At 39.0% G+C, this 20,247-nt stretch overlaps 1 protein-coding gene across 4 annotated transcripts in view; it reads right to left on the bottom strand.

Moving 5' to 3' along the window:
• The window catches only part of ASAH2 (N-acylsphingosine amidohydrolase 2), a gene marked incomplete at its 5' end in the record, with an annotated part of 79,123 nt that overhangs the window by 31,027 nt on the left and 27,849 nt on the right, over positions 1-20,247 (bottom strand). For 3 of the 4 annotated variants that reach the window (XM_082673894.1, XM_082673895.1, XM_082673893.1), the window contains 5 exons: positions 7,818-7,899; positions 8,037-8,141; positions 10,303-10,389; positions 14,492-14,617; positions 16,610-16,730. In XM_082673894.1, coding sequence (XP_082530020.1) covers positions 7,818-7,899; positions 8,037-8,141; positions 10,303-10,389; positions 14,492-14,617; positions 16,610-16,730 — 521 coding nt within the window. The remainder of the gene's footprint in view (positions 1-7,817; positions 7,900-8,036; positions 8,142-10,302; positions 10,390-14,491; positions 14,618-16,609; positions 16,731-20,247) is intronic. The other variant, XM_082673896.1, reaches the window with a different exon arrangement.

The following is a 20,247-nucleotide window of genomic DNA, read 5'->3' on the forward strand; positions in this document are numbered from 1 at the left end:
CAACTAATAACCCTACAATGGCCTCTGTGTATTCAAGTGGAAGGAAGAGTCGCACATCTCTCATTTTAAATCAAAAGCTAGAAATGATTAAGCTTAGTGAGGAAGACATGTTGAAAGCCGTGATATGACAAAAGCTAGATCTCTTGCACCAATAGTCAGCCAAATTGTGAATGCAAAGGAAAGTTCTTGAAGGAAATTAAAAGTGCTATTCCAGCGAACACACAAATAAGAAAGTGAAACAGTCTTATTACTGATATGGAGAATGTTTTAATTGTCTGGATAGAGAAGCAAACCAGCCACAACATTCCCTTATGCCAAAGCCTAATTCAGGGCAAGGCCCTAAATTTCTTCAATTCTATGAAGGCTGAGAGAGGTGAGGAAGCTGCAAAGGAAAACTCTGAAGGTAGCAGAGGTTGGTTTATGAGCTTTAGGGAAAGAAGCCATTTCCATAACATAAAGGTTCAAGGTGAAACAGCAAGTGCTAATGTAAAAGCTGAGGAAAGTTAGCCAGAAGAATAAGCCAAGATAATGAATGAAGGTGGTTACACTAAAAACAGATTTTCAACGTAGGCAAGACAATCTTCTTTTGGAATAAGATGCCATCTTGGACTTTCTTAGCTAGAGAGGAGAAGTCAATGTCAGGCTGACTCTCTTGTTAGGGATAAACATAGCTGGTCACTTTAAGCTGAAACCAATGCTCATTTACCATTCTGAAAATCCTAGGGCTCTTAAGAATTGTGCTAAATCTACTCTGCCTGTGCTCTATAAATGGAACAACAAAGCCTATATGACAGCATGTCTGTTGACAAGATGGTTTACTAAATATTTAAACACCACTATTGAGATCTACTGCTCAGGAAAAGATTCCTTTCAAAATATTAGTGCTTGGGCTTCCCTGGTGGTGCAGTGGTTGAGAGTCCGCCTGCCGATGCAGGGGACACGGGTTCGTGCCCCTGTCTGGGAAGATCCCACATGCCGCGGAGCGGCTGGGCCCGTGAGCCATGGCCGCTGAGCCTGCGCGTCCAGAGCCTGTCCTCCACAACGGGAGAGGCCACAACAGTGAGAGGCCCGCATACCGCAAAAAACAAAACAAAACAAACAAACAAAATATTACTGCTCACTGACAATGCACAAGTCACCCAAGAGCTCTGAAGAAGATGTACAAGATTAATGTTGTTTTCATGCTTGCTAACACAATACCCATTCTGAAGCCTGTGGATCAAGGAGTACTTTTGACTTTCAAGTCTTATTATTTAAGAAATACACTTCAGAAGGCTATAGCTGCCATGAAAAGTGATTCCTCTGATGGATCTTGGAAAAGTCAATGGAAAACTTCCTGGAAAGGATTCACCATTCTAGATGCCATTAAGAACATTCATGGTTCATGCAAAGTGGGCAAAATATCAACATTAACAAGGGCTTGGAAAAAGTTATTTCAGCTCTCATGGATGACTTTGAGGGGTTCAAGACTTCAGTTGAGGAAGTAACTGAAGAGGTGGTGATAACAGCAAGAGAACTAGAATTAAAAGCAAAGCCTAAAGATGTGACTTAACTGCTGCAATCTCATGATGACAACTTCCACAAATGAGGAGTTGCTGCTTATGAATGAGCAAAGAAAGTGATTTCTTAAGGTGGAATCTTCTGGTGAAGATGCTCTGAAGACCACTGAAATGACAACAAAGGATTTAGAATGTCATGCAAACTTAGTTGATAAAGCTGTGGCAGGGTTTGACAGAACTGACTCCAATTTTGAAAGAAGTTCCACTGTGGGTAAAGTACTATAAAATGCATTGCATGCTACAGAGAAATCACTTGTGAAAGAGTCAATCAATGCAGAAAACTTCATCATTGTCTTATTTCAAGAAATTGCCACAGTCACCACAACCTTCATCGACCACCACCCTGATCAGTCAGCAGCCATCAACATCAAGGCAAGACCCTCCACCAGCAAAAAGATTATGATTATGACTCCTTGAAAACTCTGCTGATGGTTACCATTTTTAGCAATAAAAGTATTTTTTATTAAGGAATGTACATTTTTAAGACATAATGTTATCACACACTTAATAGACTAACAGTATAATGCGAACATAACTTTTATAAGCACTGGGAAATAAATAACAATATAATAATAGTAGGGAACATCAATGGCCCACTTTCAAAAGTGGTTAGATCATCCACACAGAAAATCAACAAGGAAACATTGGACTTGAATCATATCTTAGACCAACTGGACCTAAAAGACACATATGGAACATTCTACCCAACAACAGTAGAAAACACATTCTTCTCAAGTATGCATGAAACATTCTCCAGTATTGATCATGTAGGGTCACAAAAGAAGCCTCAGCAAATTTAGAAGATTGAAATCATACCAACTATCTTTTCTGACCACAAAGACATGAAACTAGAAATCAGTAACAGGACAACTGGAAAATTCACAGATATGTGAAGATTAAAACACATACTCCTGAACAACTAATGGGTCAAAGAAATCAAAATGAAATCAAAAATACCTCAAAACAAACAAAACAAAAATGGAAATACAATATACCAAAAACTTACTGTACAGAGCAAAATAAGTTCTGGGAGTGCAGTTTATTGTGATATACCCCTACATTAAGAACTAAGAAAGATCTCAAAAAAACAACCTAACTTTACACCTCAAGGAACTAGAAAAAGAACAAACTAAGCACAAAGTTAACAGACGAAAAGAAATAACAAAGATCAGAGTAGAAATAAATAAAATAGAGACCAGAAAAACAATAGAAAAAAACCCACAAAATGAAGAGCTGGTTTTTGAAAACACAAAATTGACAAACCTTTAGTTAGACTAACTAAGAAAAAAAAGAGAGAAGCCTCAAATTTTTCAAAAAATTAGAAATGAAAGGTAAGACATTACAAATGACACCTCAGAAATACAAAAAGATGACTATAAGCAATTATACACCACCAAATTGGATAACCTAGAAGAAATGGGTAAATTCCTAGAAATTCCTAGACTAAATCATGAATAAATAGAAAACTTTAAGCAGACTAATAATGAGTAAGAAGATTGAATCAGTAATCAGAAACCTCCTAACAAAAAAAGACTAGGATCAGATGGTTTTACTGGTGAATTCAACCAAACATTTACAGAAGAATTAATGCCAGTTCTTCTCAAACTCTTCTCAAAAATTAAGGAGGAGGGAATACTCCCAAATTTGCTTTATGATGCGAACATTACCCTGATACCAAAGCCATATAAGGGCACTATGAGAAAAAAAAAAAAAAAAAGGCCAATATCTCTGATGAATATAGAAGCCAAAATCCCAAGCAAAATACTAGCAAACTGAATTCAATAGCACATTAAAATGATCATGCACCATGATCAATGGGATTTATTCCTGGGATGCAAGAATGGTTCAAAAAATGTGAATAAATGAATGTGATATACTACTTTAATAGCACAGGAGAGTTCTCCCTTTACTCCGTGCCCTAAATAAATAGGAAAACATCCATGTTCAAGGATTAGAAGACTTAAAATTGTTAAGATTACAGTGCTCCTCAATTTAATCTACAGATTCAATACAATTGCAATCAGAATCTCAGCTGACTTCTTTGTAGAAGTTGACAAACTGATTCTAAAATTTAAATAGAATTGCAAAGGACTCAGAATAGCAAAAACAATCTTGAAAAAGGAGAACAAAGTAGGAGGACTCATATATCCTGATTTCAAAACTTACTACACAGCAATAGTAATGAAGAAAGGGTGATACGAACCATGGAATACTACTTAGCTATAAAAAAGGAATGATTTTTCTTTTTTTAAAGGGTGATACTAGCACAAAAAATAAACACAGATCAACGGAATAGAATTGGGAATCCAGAAATAAGACCATGAATCTATGGTCAACTGATTTTCAATGAGTGTGCCAAGCCCATTCAATGGGTTAAAAAAAATAGCCTTTCAACAAATGGTGCTGTAATAACTGGATAGCCACAAGGAAAAGAATGAAGGTGGATTGTTACCTCACACCATATATAAAAGCTAACTCAAAATAGCTCAAAGATCTAAATATAAGAGCTAAAACCATAAAACTTCTAGAAGAAAACGGGTAGGTTTTCATGACATCAAATTTAGCAAAGGATACTTAAGTATGACACCAAAAGCATGAGACACAAAAGCAAAAATAGACCATTTTGATTTCATCAAGATTAAAACTTTTTGTGCTTAAAAGGACACAATGAAGAAGGTGGAAACACAACCCACAGTAGGGAGATCAGCCAAAACGGTGGAGTAGAAAGACCATGAGCTCACCTCCTCTCATGGCCACACCAAAATAACAACTATTTACAGACCACTTATTGATGGAAAAGACCAGAACCTACCATAAAAGATCTTCTATAACTAAAGATATAAAGAAGAACCACAGTGATATAGGTAGTCAAGACCCATACCCTCTGGGTAGGTGACCCAGCAACAGGAAAATAATTACCATTTCAGAGCATCTCCCCAAGGAGCAAAGGTATTGAGCCCCACATCAGTGTCCCCAGCCCAGCATTTCTCTTCCAGGAAGATGAGCCACTAGAACTTTTGGCTTTGAAGGCCAGTGGGGCTTACTTGCAGGAGACCCAGAGAGCTGTGGGAAATGGAGATTCTACTAATAAAGCGTGCACACAAAAATCTCACATGCTCCGAGACCCAGCTCAGAAACAATAATTTGAAAGGAGCCTGGGTTAGACCTACCTGCTAATCTTGGAGAGTCTCACAGAGAGACAGTGGTCAATTGGAGCTCACAGACACTGGTGGCAGCCATTTTTAGGAGCTCATTCTACCACATACTATTTTGGATCCTCCCTCTAGCTTATTAGCTCCAGGACCCAGCTGTGCCCATGCCCACCAACCCACAGGCACCCGTACTAGGACATTTCAAGCCAAGTAACTAACTGGGTGGGGACACAGTCCCATCCACCAGTAGACGAGCTGCCTTAAGACACCCCCTGAACCCACAGCCACCCCTGGACACAACCCTGCCCACCAGAGGATGCAGGATCAGGCCGTACACACCAGTGAGGCGGACACCAGCCTCAGGACAACGGTACCCCTGCTGCCTGCAGACTCAGTCCACCCATCAGCAGACCAGCACCAGCTCTGGGACTAGGTGGGCTCTGACCCGGCCCACCAGCAAGCCAACACAAGCTTTAGGACATCCTGGACTCTGCAGCCAGCCATGTCAAGAACCAGCCTCACCCACCAGCAGTCTGACACCAGCTCTGGGACCCTGGGCCCTGTAGCCAGACCCCAGGACTCAGCTCTTCCTGCCAGTTGGGCTGGCACTAGCCCCAGGACCTAGCTTCACCCACCAGTGGGAAGACACCAGCCCAGGATCTCCTTGACTCCAGCTCTGCCCACCAGTGAGCTAGCAGTAGCCCAGGGGCCACCTGTGGGTCTGCAGCCAGCTGCCTCATGACCCAGTCCCACCAAGCAGTGGCCAGCAGACTCTGCACAAGGCAGGGCCTGGCAACCAACCAGACCCGGGGCGGGTGGTAGAGCCAAGCCTACGAGACCACCCACAGTAGTCAGCACACCACAGCAGAAGGACCCAAGCAGCCCAGCTAGCGGGCATCCCTAGAGCATATATGGGACCCATAAGGAACCCTTTCAACTCAGTAATGAGAAGACAAGTAGCCCAATTTAAAAATAAGAAAAATATATGAGCAGACATTTCTCCAAGGAAGAAACTCAATGGCCAATAAACGTGAAAAGGTTTTCAATATCACTAATCTTCAGGGAAATGCAAATCAAAACCATAATGAGATAACACTCCACACCCAGGGGGTAGATAGAATCCAAAAGGAAGATAAAAATAAGTATTGGTGAGGATGTAGAAAAATCAGAACCTTCAGAACTACTGATGAGAATGTAAAATTGTGCAACAATTTGGAAACAGTCTGGCAGTTCCTCAAATTATTAAACACAGAGTGAGCATATGATCCAGCAATTCTACTTCTAAGCATATACCAAAGAGGAGAGATGAAATCATATGCTCACACAGAAGCCTGGGCATGAATATTTATAGCAGCATTATTCCTAACAATCCAAAAGTGGAACAACCCCAATGTCCATCAACTGAGGAATGCATAAACAAAATCTGGTAAAACCATACAGTGGAATATTATTCAGTCGTAATATAACATAAATGAACTTATCTACAAAACAAAAACAGACTCACGGACATAGAGAACAAAATTTGTGGTTGCTAAGGGGGAGGGAGGGTGGGGGAGGGATGGACTGGGAATTTGGGATTAGCAGATGCAAACTATTATACAAAGAATGGATAAACAACAAGGTCCTACTGTATAGCACAGGGAACTATATTCAATATCCTGTAATAAATCACAATGGAAAAGAATATGAAAAAGAATGTATGATATGTATAAATGAATCACTTTGCTGTACAGCAGAAATTAACACAACGTTGAACTCAACTATACTTCAATAAAACAATTTTTTAAAAAGAAAAAAATAGTAATGAAATACTAATTCATCTTACAACTTGGATGAACCTTGAAAACATGATGCTAAGTGAAAGAAGCCAATGCAAAAAGTCACATTTTTTTTTTTACAATTCCATTTATATGAAATGTCCAGAACAGGAAAATATAGAGATAGAGAGATTAGTGGTTGCTTAGGTCTGGGAGAGACGGAGACTGTGTTGTAATAGCTGAAGAGTACAGGGTTTCTTTCTGAGGTGATGAAAATGCTCTAAAATTGACTGTGGAAATGGTTGCACATATCTGTGAATATACCAAAAAACCACTGAACTATACACTTTAAATGGGTGAATTTTATGTTTTGTGAATTATATCTCAATAAACCTGTTAAAAATTATTTATTTTAGAACAGTAGACCAAACTAGATGAACTATTACCAGGAAAGATGATGCCAACTGTATCACATTACAACTGTATTTATTAATTTAACTAATGGTTCCAAAATATATATATATACAAAAGACAAGAATGAAATAAGCCAAAATATTGCCTGTAGGTGATACTCTTCAATTTTTTTTAACTTTCTCTACTTACCAGTGCATGTTATCACAGTGATAATCAGGATAAAAGTATAAAACCTATAATAATCAGTTATAAATTCATGGAAATACACACAGGAAGAAGACCCAGGACCATATGCTTTAGGTTCCTAAAAGCTTCTGTTCTGAGGAATCTGGGCTCCAATAAAGGAATCTGGGAAAGAGACACTAACAACCAGATGGAAGGGCCAACTCATACTGTCGAAGTTACAATGACACTCCCGCTCTGCACCACTCCAACTCCACCCCAGGCTCCAGCCCAATTTAAAACTATTCTTTTTTTTTTTTTTTTTTTTTTTTTTTTTTTGCGGTACGCGGGCCTCTCACTGCTGTGGCCTCTCCCGTTGCGGAGCACAGGCTCCAGACGTGCAGGCCCAGAGGCCATGGCTCACGGGCCCAGCCGCTCCGTGGCATGTGGGATCCTCCCAGACCGGGGCAGGAACCCGTGTCCCCTGCATCGGCAGGTGGACTCTCAATCACTGCGCCACCACGGAAGCCCTAAAACTATTCTTTCATAGATTGAAATGCAAAGAGAATCTCTGATGCTACTTGAATCGGTGGAAAGCTAAATTATAAAAGATACCTACCCCTGAGAAATCATGTACAAACCTGGAAAGCCTGCATACGCCCAAATTTAAAAAATAAAAATAGTAAATGTATTGGTTACATTAAACCTTGTTAGAGAACAGAACCCTGAAGTTCAGAACCTGGAACCATAAATCACATCAGACTGCACCTCACCCTGCGTAAAGTTGAGGGTTCCAAATCCGTCAATCGTGCCAGCTGCAAAACTGTAGCCCAAGGCTGGTTTACATGTTTTTGCCTAAAGGAAAAAATTGAAAAAAAACAGAACAAAAATGAAACATAAACAGAAAAAGAAACAGAAGTTGAACTTCAATAATGAGATCAGCCCAGAACTTTACCCTTGTGGCATAATCAGTGTGACTCAGTGACACTTACTGTGTGTGTAGAATTGAGCCAGACGGTGACGTCCGTCATATTCACCCACTGATGAGCTGAAGCCAGTGGCCCAGTTACCTCCTGAGAGGCGGAGGCATACAGTTCCTAGAAAACACACACAGCCTTACCATTAAAAGCAAAAGAGCTAAAATGAATACCAGCAACCGTACCTAGGAAGTGCCAATTTGGAAAAGAGTCTTTCAGTCAAGTTTTGTTTTGCTGTCTGATTAGACAGAGCATGCGCATCTCTCCACCAAACCCCCTGTAGCTTCCCAGAAACTTGAAGGCCCTGAGACCATTGATCTGTGTCTATTTCCCACAAATATGAAATTCCAGTGATGCAGGCTATGGTACAAATGCTCCAATCTCGCTAGAAAGACAGCCAAGAAAATTTAAGGTTAGGAGTAGGTGGGCCAAATTACCTTCTTTGCCAGAACAAGGGCGCCTCCATGGGGATTCTCATGGAGTTTTCCCTCTCACAGTCCTTGAGTCCTCTGGCAGGGCTGGTGCCAAAGGGGGGCTTGAAAGTCTTCAGGACCCACTTCATCTGCATCTGTTCCCCCACCCACTGTTCACCTTTGGATGTTCTTTTTTTTCCAGTATGGTCAATTGATGCTTTTTTAATCTTAGGGGCAATGTGAGTCAAAACATATTTAGGAAGGTTTGTTTGTATTGAACTGTATCATACAGTAGAGGCGAACCCTGCTTCAGCACCAATGCCTTTGCCTGACACCTAACTCATTTCTACTCTATTGCCATGTCAGTTTCCACAGCCACATGGGAATGCTCAAGTTGTCAGTAACAGGAGCTGCAGCCTGCGTCTCCTCATTAAGAGGGAAGTTGTGCCTTGCTGAGAAGAGAATCCAGAATGTGGGACAAATCTCTATGTTGACTGGGCTCAGAATGGTAACAAAATTTCTGAGGCCAGATTGTGTCAGGGGTGCACACCCTAAATAGAATCTGTTAATTTAGAACAATCCACTGATAACACCACAGTAATTAAAAAGAAACTGCAGCAATTAGGTTGGCTGGTGTCTGATGTTTTCAAGGTGTTTTTGTTCTTCCTTAATTGCTCCTGAAACATTTTAGAACCCTTGAGACAAAATATTTACACACACACCCTCTCTCAAGCCCATGCTCACTAAAGGTATGGGTAAGCTATAAAAACGAATAGATTTAACTATCTTTGTCAGAGATGGCTCAGCCCAAAGCTATCTTTTGTTTTTTCCATCAGAAATGTCTCCATAGGAGCTGATACAAAATATGTAAGCAAAATGGAAGATAAAATTTAGAACAGGAAGGAGGGTAGAGTAACTTGTAGTAAGCTCACTGGAGACCAGATTCTCTCTTCATCAAAAAATCTTTTAAAAAGAAAGGAAAATGTAAGATGGATGATCTTTCCATATCAAAAAAGACCAGGGACTAATTTGAATCCAAACTGCAAGAACTGGCAGTGGTGCCAATGAGCTTTACCTTGTCACCGAAGGAAAAGTTAAGAAATGGTAGGGCTTCCCTGGTGGCGCAGTGGTTAAGAATCCTCCTGCCAATGCAGGGGACACGAGTTCGAGCCCTGGTCCGGGAAGATCCCACATGCCGCGGAGCAACTAAGCCCGTGCTCCACAACTACTGAGCCTGCACTCTAGAGCCCGCGAGTCACAACTACTGAGCCTGTGTGCCACAACTACTGAAGCCCGCGCGCCTAGAGTCAGTGCTCCACAAGAGAAGCCACCGCAGTGAGAACCCCGCAACGCAACAAACAGTAGCCCCGCTCGCTGCAACTAGAGAAAGCCCGCGCGCAGCAACGAAGACCTAACGCAGACAAAAATTAATTTATTATTTATTTATTTATTTATTTTTAAAGAAAGAAATGGTCAGGTGACTTGGCAGGCCAAGGCCTGAGAGACTTCTGAGAATTTGGGTCAGTCTGGTTATTTCTGGTCATACCACATGAATTGAAAACTTTACAGTCTATCATCCAACCACCTGAAGCAAGCATTCTGGCTGAAAGAGAATGTTTCCTGATTACTTTCTTTTAAATGTTCTTCCCATAAGAAGCCAGACACAAGCAGTCACAGAGAGGTTCCTGTGTGGTTTGTGAAAACAACCTTCCTGGTTGACAATAAACAGCATTCAGTCTTCCAGACTCCTTGGTGCAGCTTAAGCTCCTGCCGTCTTCCTTACAATTACGGGCTTCCTGATGAACAATGTCAGTGGATTTTAAAGCATAGTTTTGAATGAAGATGAAAGAAGCAGGCCCACAGCTTACCTTTGCTTTCTCATATATTATCCGTCCTATGATTTGTGTGCTGTCAAGCATATCCTGCCCAGGTCCCATAGCAATGCACATGCTAGGCTGGAACAAAATGACACAAGATGTGTTCTTAGTGAAATAAGCGATTCTTTTAAGGAATGGAAAATGACAAGTGAATCTAAGCAAATAGAATTTTTTAAAGCCACATTCCAGCATTTCTTTTCAGGTGTTCTCTTAATTTACAGATTATGAGAAGCAAAATCATTCACGGAATTAGAGCAATGAATGTTGCTAGAAATCCCCTATTCTAGAAACTTACTTTTAAAAATAAGGGAACTGAGGCTCAGGTGGGTTAGATTTACTGAAGATTATACAGGTAGCTAATATCTGAGCTATTACCTAAAGCCAGGTCTTTCCATTTGCTGCACATCTTTCTCTTTACTGGTTCCTGCCTATGGTGCTTGCTCATAATTGCCTTCAATTGAAACTCAGTTAAAATTATATTGGAACAACTAGCTGACCCTCTGGAAAAAAAAATCAGTAAATACATCTGGCTCTATATTTTACTTCTTAAACCAGAAAAATTTGCGACTGATCGGATACTTAAATATTATAAATGGCACCCAAAATGTATTAAAAGAAAATATGGATGAATATATTCTAAAGTCTAACGATGTGAAAGGCCCTTCTAAAAATTATATGGAACACAGTTTGACAGTTTAAACATCCATACCGGGGGGAAAAACATAAGACTGAAAGATAACTGATAAATGGGGTGTTGAGGGATGAGTTTGCAGTTTATGACAAACTAAGACTTTAATATATTAGGAGCTTTAAAAAGTCAGCAAGAAAAAAAATACCCTTATTAATACATTTTGGTTCATTCATATTGAGTTGGGTATTCTCTTATTTGTAGTAAAACTCATCACATTGTATACCTTAAACTTAGACAGTGTTGGATGTCAATATATCCCAATAAAGCTGGGAAAAAAAAAAGCATCCTAATGGATAACACCATGGATGCAGATGAAATAGGTAATTCACACACACACACAAAATGTAAATGGCCATTCAACGTTATAATAAGTTCAATCTTAATGAATTTAAACTACTAAATTTAAACTACGAAGAGAGAACTCTTCACATTTGTGCTAGAAAAAAACTGAAAGATTGACAAACCTGCTGGAGGAGTTTGGGGAAAGTGTCACTCATGCACTGTGGGCAGAAACGTGATTGAGAGTATTTGAGCAATGTGTAGTGTATATTAGAGGCGCTTTGAAAAAAAGAACAAACTCACTTGAAAGAATTTGTCCTAAGGTGAAACTCACACATGTGAAAAAATATATGACGAGCGTAGTGACCATAGCATGCTTATATGAAGGAAGAAAATAAGAAGGGAGAGACTGTGCGAGGAGAAAAGCAGGAAAGGAAAGAAAATACTCAGCAGTAGGAGATTGGTTAACCAAATTATGGTACTTAAAAATAAAGATTACGAAGTTAGTTTAAATAATGTTTGAAAGTATATTTACTGGAAATAAGGAAGCAGGGTATAGAACAGCATTACAATATGATCCCATCTATGTAAAACTGTACATATATATGTGTACAGGTGCATAAAAAGTTGTCTGGGGGGCTTCCCTGGTGGCGCAGTGGTTGAGAATCTGCCTGCTAATGCAGGGCACACGGGTTCGAGCCCTGGTCTGGGAGGATCCCACATGCCGCGGAATGGCTAGGCCCGTGAGCCACAACTACTGAGCCTGCGCATTTGGACCCTGTGCTCCACAACAAGAGGGGCCGCGATAGTGAGAGGCCCGCGCACCGCGATGAAGAGCGGCCCCCGCTTGCCACAACTAGAGAAAGCCCTCGCACTGAAACGAAGACCCAACACAGCAAAAATAAATAAATTAATTAATAAACTCCTACCCCCAACATCTTTGAAAAAAAAAAAAGTTGTCTGGAAGGATGTTTATTAAAATTTTCACAGGTTAATTGTGGAATTAAGGGGTGCTCCTTTACATAAGTTTCATTTTCTGAACTTTTCAATATTGTGTGAATTTTTTTTTTTTTTTTTTTTTTTTTTTTTGCAGTACGTAGGCCTCTCACTGCTGTGGCCTCTCCCGTTGCGGAGCACAGGCTCCGGACGCACAGGCTCAGTGGCCATGGCTCACGGGCCCAGCCGCTCCGCGGCATGTGGAATCTTCCCAGACCGGGGCACGAACCCGTGTCCCCTGCATCGGCAGACGGACTCTCAACCACTGCGCCACCAGGGAAGCCCTGTGTGTATTTTTAACAACCATATATCATTTTTCTAAAAAACATTAAAGCTATTTTCTAAATTAAAAAAACTTTTTAAAGAAACCACATTAAAGCAGAAGACACGGCAACATTTGTCCATTTCCCTCTTTCTTTTTCTCAAGCGTTTTCTGGTTTTGTTCAGAAAGCCATCCCTCTCCTTGCAGTGATCCCATTCCTCATTCCAAATAAGTCTAAGGCGATCATGGAAATTCCCTAGGTTTTGCCAAAGATTGGTCTGGAACCCAGCTTAAGCCAATCAACACATACCATTTCTCCAGCAACTGTTTTGGTCCAGGGATGGACATGTGACATAAATTGACAGTCAGACTAAAGAGAATTCTTATTCCGTGGTTGGAAGAGAGGCTCGCTCTCTCTCCTACTGGGTATGAGAGAAAAAAGCACACACCTTCCTCAATGATGACTGGTATCTTGCAGACATGAGGGAAGCTAATCCAACACGAAGGGAAAGGAAGAGAAACTGAATTGTGTTGTGGAAGGGGGTATGATTTTGCTGTAATTTTTTCTGATTATAAAGTAAAATATACTTATTGTAGAAAAAGTATTAAAAAGTATAAATAGAATTAAAATAATGAACAAAAAATAAATAGAAAACTGCCTATACTAGTGCCAAAAAGAGAAAATCGTGGTTAACATACCAGTGTGTTTCATTTTGTCTTTTTACTATGACACATTTATTCTCAAAACTGCAGTCATGATGAATATGCAATACTAAAGCCTGAGTTCCTTAGTATTATGAGCTCTTTCCCACATTAAGTATTCCAACATAAGACATGAAGTTGATGCATAATATTCTATTGCAAATAAGTATTATAATTTATTTAACCATTTCATCTGTGAATTTTGGAATTTAACAAGTAATCCTCAAATCTAATGTGAATTAATGATGTGTAAAAATTTTGGAAGTGAATGGTAACAAAGACTTTTTTTCATTGTAGTATAGTTGATTTACAATGTTATGTTAGTTTCTGGTGTATGAAGACTTTCTATATAAAAATAGTAATATACAATGGAAAAGTATAATTGTTAAAACTATATTTCTCATTGAGTGGGGTTGACTGGGATAAAATAAATAGCCCAGGAATAGTGTTTAATAAAAGCAATATGGCAGGTGAAATACCGTATAAACACAAAGAATAAGAACCCAGAAGCTAGAATCTGCTGCTCATGTCAAAGTTGCAAAAATCTAAATGAAGATGGGAGGACAGCCTTACTTGCTACCTTTAAAACTTATCACATAGAATTGTATATAGTCATAAAGAGATTTTTTTAAGACAAATTAGGTAGAAAACTCAAATCCTATACCAATAAAAAAATCAATAAGGTATAGAATGTTGTTCATGAACACATAAACATATGAAGAGGAGTGAGAGTGGTAACTTTGGGGAAAGGGAGAGGGTAGAGGGGAAGGAGGTGAACAGGGACTTTCACTTTTTACTGCTCTTTATGCTTCCCATGTGGTTTGAGTTTTTACACCAAGATTGTTTTGTTTGTAATTTATAAGAAAGGAAAAAGAATTCTGACCTTGTATTTTTAGAAAACCCTATAGACTTTATAATCACTGAGAAATGTCTCAGGCAGGCAGTTTTTGTACTAAATTGTGACTTCAGAAATGCCAAGGGAAAATGTTTCAGGCTGTCCAATTTTGGGGAAGGATATTTAATCTCTGACATTTACTAAATTGTCTTACCATTCAAAAAATTTAACAATCAAATGGAAAACTACAATTTTACTCAATCACAATTTAGTGGGTGCTTTTGAGAAGAGCAAATGCTAGCAGTAAGTAGGTCAGAGTATACTTGAGGAGAACATAATTGTACATGAATGTTGAATAGTTAAACATAAAATGTACTTGAGATGCAAAAACAGATTTCATGTCATTATTACCTACCCCACCGATGGGACAAGTGCTATTGGCATTATCACAAGACTCTCCCGTGTTGATGCAGTGCGGGCCAAGAATATTGGGGGACACATCTCCCAGGTTCGATGAAGCAAAAGCTGCTACATACGGTCCCTGCCAAAAGAAACATCCAGTTGCCGTTTATTCTTTCTTTTTTTTTTTTTTTATTTCAGGGCCAAGCAAGGAGAACAGGCAGCTCATGATCAAAAGACCCAAACTCCCCAATGGCTTTCAGGGGAGCATTTTTAAAGGCAACATTTGGGGGTGAAGGCTGCAGGATTCATGACTTTCTTCTCACTGATATGTTGTGAAGTAGCAGTGTGGTGTTTTAGGAATCTTAATCATCAACTTTCTGGTTCCAAACAGTCTGGGGTCTAGTGCTTGTGCTCAGCAGGTAGTCGCCATCCTCCACCTGAGTGGGGGTCTCAGTTCCTGTAGAACAACTGGTTTCAGGACTTAATGAAGCTCAGGTTCTTGATGTCTCATCGCAGAAAGAATTCAGTGAGAGACAAAGTGATAGGTGAGAAGTGGATTTATTTAGAGAGAAACACACTCCACAGACAGAGTGTGGGCCATCTCCGAAGGTGAGAAAGGCCTATTCTTTCTTATTTACCACAATGAGTTCATTAAAAAGGCAAACATTCAACCCACTCCGGTGAACTATTCAAAATCATCTGCATACGACAAAAGGAGGATGTACAATATTCTGAGAGAATTTTTTATTTCTGAAAAGGCTCACATTGCCGTCAGCATACGTGTTATTACTTGTGATATTCCAGTTATCAATAAAGCTATTTCAAGTAGGAGAGTTTCAAATTTGTGTCTCAAACAGCAACATTTTGACAAGAAATACAGTGTGCAACGAGTTAAAATGCTGACCCATCAATCTAGTGTCTGGTGTTGTACCTGGAGCTCAGATATCCATTTTCCCTTTAAAAATAAATAGCCTATTGGCTTAAAAAGTGAAGAGCCAGTCCAGATTTTTCTGTTGCACAACTGAACCTAAACATAGCCTCCACCACCCAGACGTGCCCTCTGTGTATATTTTCTCTATCTCTTCAACCTGAAATAACAACACAAAACCTTATAGAGTAGGGTAAGACCTTAACCTCAACCAACTGGACTACAATTCTACCTTAAATTCTTAAATTTTCTTAGGGAAAGAGATAATCAAGTATAGGAGATTATGTGTCTTTTTTTATACTAAAAAGATAATGGGAAACTCCTTTCTTTTCCCTAAAACACAGGCTAAAATGAAAAAAATAGAGATTTGTCAACAAAGGAGCTAAAAAATCAGACCAGATGTTCATGGGCTAATATTCCCATAACATCGCCAGAAAAACCTGAATGAACTTTTTGGCCAACACAATATCTTGAAACAGAACACTTATTCTAGGCAAGGGCCTGGGGTTCTCATCCCATCATATATTCTTCTGCAGTTAGGGGTTAGACGCTGGGGTCAAGCAGAGCAGGGTCCTTCCTCGCCAAATATCTACAGTCGGTAATTTACACAAAGCTGACGAGTTTCCTGGAGTACATGGACTGGGTTCCTGGACACCCCCAACTCTGATCCCATCACTCACTACATTTCAAAGTTACAAAGACAACTCTAATGGATTAGGGTTGTCTCTGACTTAGGCCGTATTGCAGGAAAGTAGAAATTCCTTGAAAGGAAATTAAGAGGGAAGTCTGGACCACAGAAAAGGACTCATTCCTTGTCCTCATTCAGATTCCTATACCATTAAGAAGGTGCTTAATAATTTTATATCTCTGAAAACAAGAGATATAAACACAACACAGTTTATCATATTTCCAAGTTAGTCAAAAATTATATATGGCAAAAGTTATTATATATTAATTTGCCCTTCCTTATCCAACTAATTGTAACTTTATGAAATCATCACATCAGTAGTATTTGACACAAAGCTAACGGTCATTTAAAATTTTTCTTAGGGAGGATGGAGAATTCTTTCTATCCAAGCATGTCAGTATGTGGCATCCATGATGACACTTTCCTCTGAAGATTTGAATCAGCTATTCTGAACACTGAATGAATGATGATATTCAATGAATTAAGATGAAGCTTTCAATGCCATAAATTCTCACCTCTCCAGGTAGATATCCTTTGTTCTTCTCTTGCTCAAAAAGGTAAGAGGCATAGCCCACATTGTCGCTGTTTACAAGATGATTGCTATTGTTCATGCTGACTGGGTGGATGGCAAACCAGCTGTAAAAGAACAGGCAGCCCTAAGTTAATGAAGAGAACCAGGTAACTGGGGTGAAAAATGATGACTGGGAGCTTAAGGTTTCTCCAGCTGTAAAAAAAAAAAAAAAAAAAAAAAAAAAAAAAAAATTCTTTTGATGATAGGCATTCTATCAAAACATTTAGGTTCTTTCATTGTTAATGAAACTTAAATTACTAATAATATACTCAAGAAGTCTGACCACTTACTTAAATTAAAAATATTTCATCATTGTCATCTTCATCATAAGCTTTTAACAAGAGCCAATACTGGTTAGTTACCAGGTGATATACCTAAAGAATTGTATCGACATAGACTTTCTCTTTCAAGACAGGTACACACATAATAATTATTCAAATCAATCCTATCCAATTCAGTAGACATTTACTGAGAGTCAGCTCTGTGCCGAGCACTGAATAAATTGCAATTTACTCTAGAATCTTGCAGAAGACAAAGATGTAAACAAATGGCTTTGATACAGTGTGACAAATGTTATAAATAAGGAGGCATAAAGTGTTTGAAGACCACAGATGACTAGCAATTAATTCTTAAACGCATTCCAGAGAGAAAGAACAGCAGAGTAAATGCACAGGGGTGTGAAAGAGGATGTTATGCATAATTCAGTATATCCTTATGCATAGTAATACCTTGTTTAAGTGTAGAGCTTATAGAGTTCACAAGTTAATTTCACATCTGTCATTTCATTTGAATTTCACAACAACCCTGAAAAACAGGCTGGTATTACCTGCGCCTCACAAGGTGTCTCGGAGAAGCAAGATGGAAGCCCACTTGTCATACAGGACCAAGGCTAAAGTGTGGGTCTTGTGACACCTTGTTCAGTGGCCTTTGTAGGATCAAACCTCGACACAGGTGGAAAAGGTGTTTACAGGACAGAAGGCTGTAAAGCAGATTAGCAAGAATACTCAAGAAAAGAGAGATACCAATCAATAAATTTTCAAGCTAATTTAGGATTTTTAAAAATCTTTTGTTGATTTTTCTTCGCTGAAGGCTTTTAAAACATTTCTACCTAAGTAATATCGTACACAAAACTGAACATTGACTTAATGACTAGGGATGTTTTGGGGCTTCAAGTCATCATTCAGTATTCAGTTCTCGTTACCCAACAGATGTAATATGTAGGTCAGAGGTAGCCAGCACAACACCCACGGGGGCTGGGTAGGCAACATAGGAGTTAATCTGGTTGGTACAATAGGGACTGTGAATTGCAGAGGCACTCGCATAGTCTAAGGACCACCGCCTCTACTGGGCTGCGGCCAAATGCTGCCTGATGGGAGCATAAGCCAGTGCTGCCAGATCTTCCACAAATCCATGGTTTTGGGAAAATGTAGCGATTTAAAAATTCTATTTAAAAAAGTAAATGGCATGGAGACCAAGGAGAAGAATGGTTACAAGTTAAGAGACTTAAGACACAAAGCCAACAAATGTAGTTTGTGGACTGTGTTTGGATTTTGACTCAAAACAACTGGAAAAAGACTGTTGATACAATCAGGGAAAACTGAACACAGACTAGGTTTTAGATCATATTAAGAAATTATTTTTAATTTTGTTGATTGTGATAATGGACTGTAGTTATATCTGTCTAAGTTTTTATCTGGTAGAGATACACACTGAAATATTCATGAATAAATGATATCCGGTATTTTTGCTTTTAAATACTCTAGCAAAACAAACAAACAAACAAAAAGGAAAGGAGGGATGAAACAGAATGGCAGAGGATTGCTAATTACTGAAGCTGGATAATGGTTCCATGGAGATTCATTAGACTAATCACTCTAAACTGGCATATATTTGAAATTTTCCATAACTGCTTTTTGTTATGCTGACATCCATTGAAAAATGTTTCCTTCCAATTTTATTGAGATAACTGACATACAGCACTGTGTGAGTTTAAGGTGTACAGTGTGATTTGACTTATGTACATCATGAAATGATTATCACAATACGTTTAGTGAACATCCATCATCTCATACACATACAAAATTAAAGAAAAAAATTTTTGCGATAAGAACTCTTAAGATTTACTCAAGAGTTTTCATATATAATATATAGCAGTACTGATTATATTTTTCATGTTGTACATTATATCCCTAGTACTTATACGTGGAAGTTTGTAGTACTTTTTGACTGCCTTCATCCATTTCAATTTTTTTTTTAATAGTGTTAGACCAAGTCACCAGTGTATAGGCTGCATTCGGCCCCCAAGGTGTGTATTTGCCACGGTGCAAAGATACAGAAGTTTGGATTGAAGGCAGTTCTAAGGTCATTCCCTAGAAGTTACTTGCAAGGTTTCTATATGTTTTAAAACCCTTATATTCGTTTCTTTTTTGTGGTTTTTTCTCTTTCTCCTAAGACTCAAGTGCCAAGGGATATTCTAGTCAACTAGTATTTTCCAGTCAGTTGAAATATGCTTTTTTGTAGTTTTATTCCATTTAGTTTGGAAGGAAAATGAGGTGGTGGCCCTGACAGTTCCAAGGCTCTCCAACCAAAATATTTCCAACATGGTCACACTGAGGTCAGCCAGATGCAACCTCTCCAGTGCAATCAAAGGAAACCCACAGAACAATTCTATCAATGTTAGACTATCATTTAGTACTTATTGGGTGAAAAACTTTATATATAGGTTCTCATTTTATTCTCACAAGAACCCTTTGAGTCAGATGCTTTCCTTATCCCCATTTCAAACCAAGGAAACAAAGGCTCAGACTGATGAAGTAACATGACCAAGGTCACAGAGTTGTAAGTCAAGAAGCAGGACTATGAATCTGGGTTTGTCAGACCATAAGCCCATGTTCTTATCTGCTATGGGATGTGGGCTCTGTCTCTTCTGTTCATTCAATCGCTCATTCAATATACATTTAGTTAACTCTGACTCTGTGCCAGACACTGGGGACATAGAGATGCACAAGGCATCATCTTACCCTTGAAAAATGCTTCACAGATGATGTGACATTTGAGCTGGGTCTTAAAAGATGAGTAAGTCAAGAGGGAGGGGACATGGGGATATGTGTATACATATGGCTGTTTCACTTAGTTGTACAACAGAAGCTAACACAGCATTGTGAAGCAATTATACTCCAATAAAGATTAAAAAAAAATGAAAAAAACGATGAGTAAGAACTTGGCAAGGGGATGACTGGAGAAAAGACATTCGTAGCAAAGGTACGGAGATGGAAAGGAGTGCAGTGTGTTCAGAGACTGGATAACCAGCATGACCAGAGCAGAATGGATGAGGGCAAGGAGAGACGGAGGTTGCTCCATTCATTCAATCAATATGAATGTATTAATAACCAAGTATGTGGTTGGCCTTATGTTAAACCCCAAGGAACATAGAGAGGAATCAGGTGTGTTCTCTACCATCAAGGAACCACAATAAATACCTGGGCGAAAGCAAATGCTAAGAATTTTGGTCTCTAATTAGACTATAGGCTTGAATTCTTATTTATTTTCATTTATTTTAGACCATAGAAAATTAATTGAATT

The sequence above is a fragment of the Grampus griseus genome (genome assembly GCF_964374135.1).
Source record: "Grampus griseus genome assembly, chromosome: 16".
Lineage (NCBI taxonomy): Eukaryota > Metazoa > Chordata > Mammalia > Artiodactyla > Delphinidae > Grampus > Grampus griseus.